The sequence below is a fragment of the Benincasa hispida genome, chromosome 7 (genome assembly GCF_009727055.1).
Source record: "Benincasa hispida cultivar B227 chromosome 7, ASM972705v1, whole genome shotgun sequence".
NCBI classification, from domain to species: domain Eukaryota; kingdom Viridiplantae; phylum Streptophyta; class Magnoliopsida; order Cucurbitales; family Cucurbitaceae; genus Benincasa; species Benincasa hispida.
In genome coordinates, this window is record NC_052355.1 from 11,436,297 (window position 1) to 11,438,758 (window position 2,462).

A 2,462-nucleotide genomic window follows, 5' to 3' on the forward strand; every position below is an offset into this window, starting at 1 on the left:
TTCAACTCGCCATTTGATATGAACTTTTCCAAAAGAAAAAAGAAAAAACCAGAACAAGAATCAAAACCAAAATAACACTAAAACTATACGTCAAGAATGAATACAGGTCTAATTTAATTTCTACCTTCAATGAGAATTTTAACAAGTTCATTTCTCAGAGATGAACCTAAGCGATGAAATGGGGATAGGGCAACACCGGGACGTGGCGGAGGATCTTTTATCAACAATTTCCGATACGTATACTAAAATTAACTGAAATAACATGATTTATAAATCAAAATTTGTACGAGAATTTAGCTTGTCGAAGGAAATCGAGTTCCATCGGCGCTTTCGGGGTTTCTAACTACTCGAAGGAGTACAAGTATGAAGAGTGAGAGTGAAAGTGAGGATATGATAGGGAGAGAAACGAAGCAAGTGGAACCTGGCTTGCCTTGAAGCTGGATAACATGAAATCAATTTTCTACCCTGATTTCACTTGCCGGTTCTTGTGCAATCTGAGACAGGCAGCGGTACTTGGATTGCAAATCAGAGAGCAATGAAGCAACTAGTACCTAGATTGCCAGTGTGAGAGAGGCCGCAACTGGGTGGCGGCAGAACTCGAATCCCTAATATTTATTGGTGTTATAACCTTTGAACCTTAGCGATCAAACAAAGATAAGGCAACATTGAGACATGGCAAATGTAGGGCGCAACGGTGGGAGAAGGAGAACGAATTAGAGAAAAATGGGAAAATTTCTCAAAAACGACCCAATAATAAAAAACTTTTCTACCATTGACCTATTCCTACAAACTTTTTTATCACCAACCTTTTGCTCATACGAAATTCTAAAATTATCCTCAATTTTAAAAAGTCTTTAGATCGTTTGATAGGGCCTCTATGAATAAAATACCAAACGATAGGTCCCTTCATTTCCTTTTCAAAGAATTTTCGCTCAATGTTGCTCTTGTTTTCTCTCCGAACTTCAGCCGAGCACTCCTCGTAGGTTTCTCGTCGGTCGTTTCTACATACTTGTCATCGTCGTCGTGATCTGAAAGGTATGAGACTTTTCTCCTTTAAGAATACATGTTGATATTCGAGGTTTGACTATCTTTTAGGGTTTAATCACGTATTCGTTCATAATCGATCATTGAGAGAATACTAAGCGATCAGATAGATAATACTAGGCGAGCTTTTAGAGAATAGTAAACGAGCGTTAATATATTACTAAGTGATCAGATAGAGATTGGTAAGCGATCGAATAGAGAATACTAAGCGATCGATTAGATATTTAATGTGTGATTGTTTAGGTCTATATTGTGTGATCGTTTAACTAACTATTATGTGATTGTTTAATTTGTGTTATGTGATCATTCAATTTTTGGTTATGCGATTGTTCAGTTATTGTTATTCGATCGTTTAATTTTTGTTATACGATCATTTAATTTTTGTTATGCGATTGTTTACTAATTCTTGTAATGTACACGTTTGTCTGATTGGTAAGATGACATTCTCTGCTGAGAAATATTTTCCTGCTACAGTTTGTTGCCAAATCCACCAAACTGCATCTGTGATTAAGAATAAGTTGATAGAAGAATAGATGAGACTGTATAGGAAAACGGCCTTTGGTCCACACTTGGATATAGATCTTGTTTTTAATGGACAACAATTGCACCACTTTCTGTTAAGGGAGGTAGTACATGCGAACCCAGACGTTATATCATTCTATATTCTAAGGAAGAAGGTAACATTCTCCCAAGATGATTTTAACTTCATAACTTGGTTGTGGCCGACCAGGAAAACAGTAGAAAGAGAAATAAGCGGTGAAAGACTGCGAGAACTCATTCTTGGACCGAATGACCCAAATGAAAAGCATAGTTCTTGCAAGGACGTGGAGATCGCATTCGAGAAGTTCAATTTTACTAATGACGAAGATGCTGTCAAGGTTGCATTGGCACTATTCATTGAAACGGAGATGATTGGAAAAGACAAGAAAACCCAACTTGATGTGAATATATTTGGGATCGTCGATGACCATGATGTCTTTGTACATTATGATTGGTCTTCCCTCTTTTCTAGATGTACATTGAATAGCATGAAGACTATCATGCGCGGTCAGAAGGAGGGATATGATTCAGAAAAAAGCAGAAAATGACCACCATGTCTCATATTACTGTATGAAGGGATTCACACTTGCATTCAAGGTATGTACTTTTGTTTCTGATTCACATTAATATACATTGAACCTGTGTGTTATATACGTGTAACAAAGTTTCCATATCGTAGGTTTGAGCTTACGAACTTTTATCCACATCAAGTAAGTTCATAGCCACCAAAGTCAGTAAGATTGCAATTCCTAGAATTCTTAGATGGACTTGTGAACAATTAATAAATAATTATTTAAAAAATTTAAATAATTCTTATTAATTTAAATATCAAATATTAAATTAATTTTTACACAAATCCACCTTCATATATTTGAATC

At 35.9% G+C, this 2,462-nt stretch overlaps 1 protein-coding gene across 1 annotated transcript; it reads left to right on the plus strand.

Annotated features, from left to right (window-relative positions):
- The first annotated feature begins 1,577 nt into the window (after positions 1-1,577).
- LOC120080973 lies at positions 1,578-2,132 on the plus strand. The gene has a single exon (XM_039035655.1). The coding sequence runs from the start codon at positions 1,578-1,580 to the stop codon at positions 2,130-2,132; it is 555 nt and encodes a 184-aa protein (XP_038891583.1).
- The last annotated feature ends 330 nt before the right edge of the window (positions 2,133-2,462 follow it).

Excerpts from the sequence above, each read along its gene's own strand:
- LOC120080973 (XM_039035655.1), top strand. The coding sequence starts at position 1,578 with ATGAGACTGTATAGGAAAACGGCCTTTGGTCCACACTTGGATATAGAT.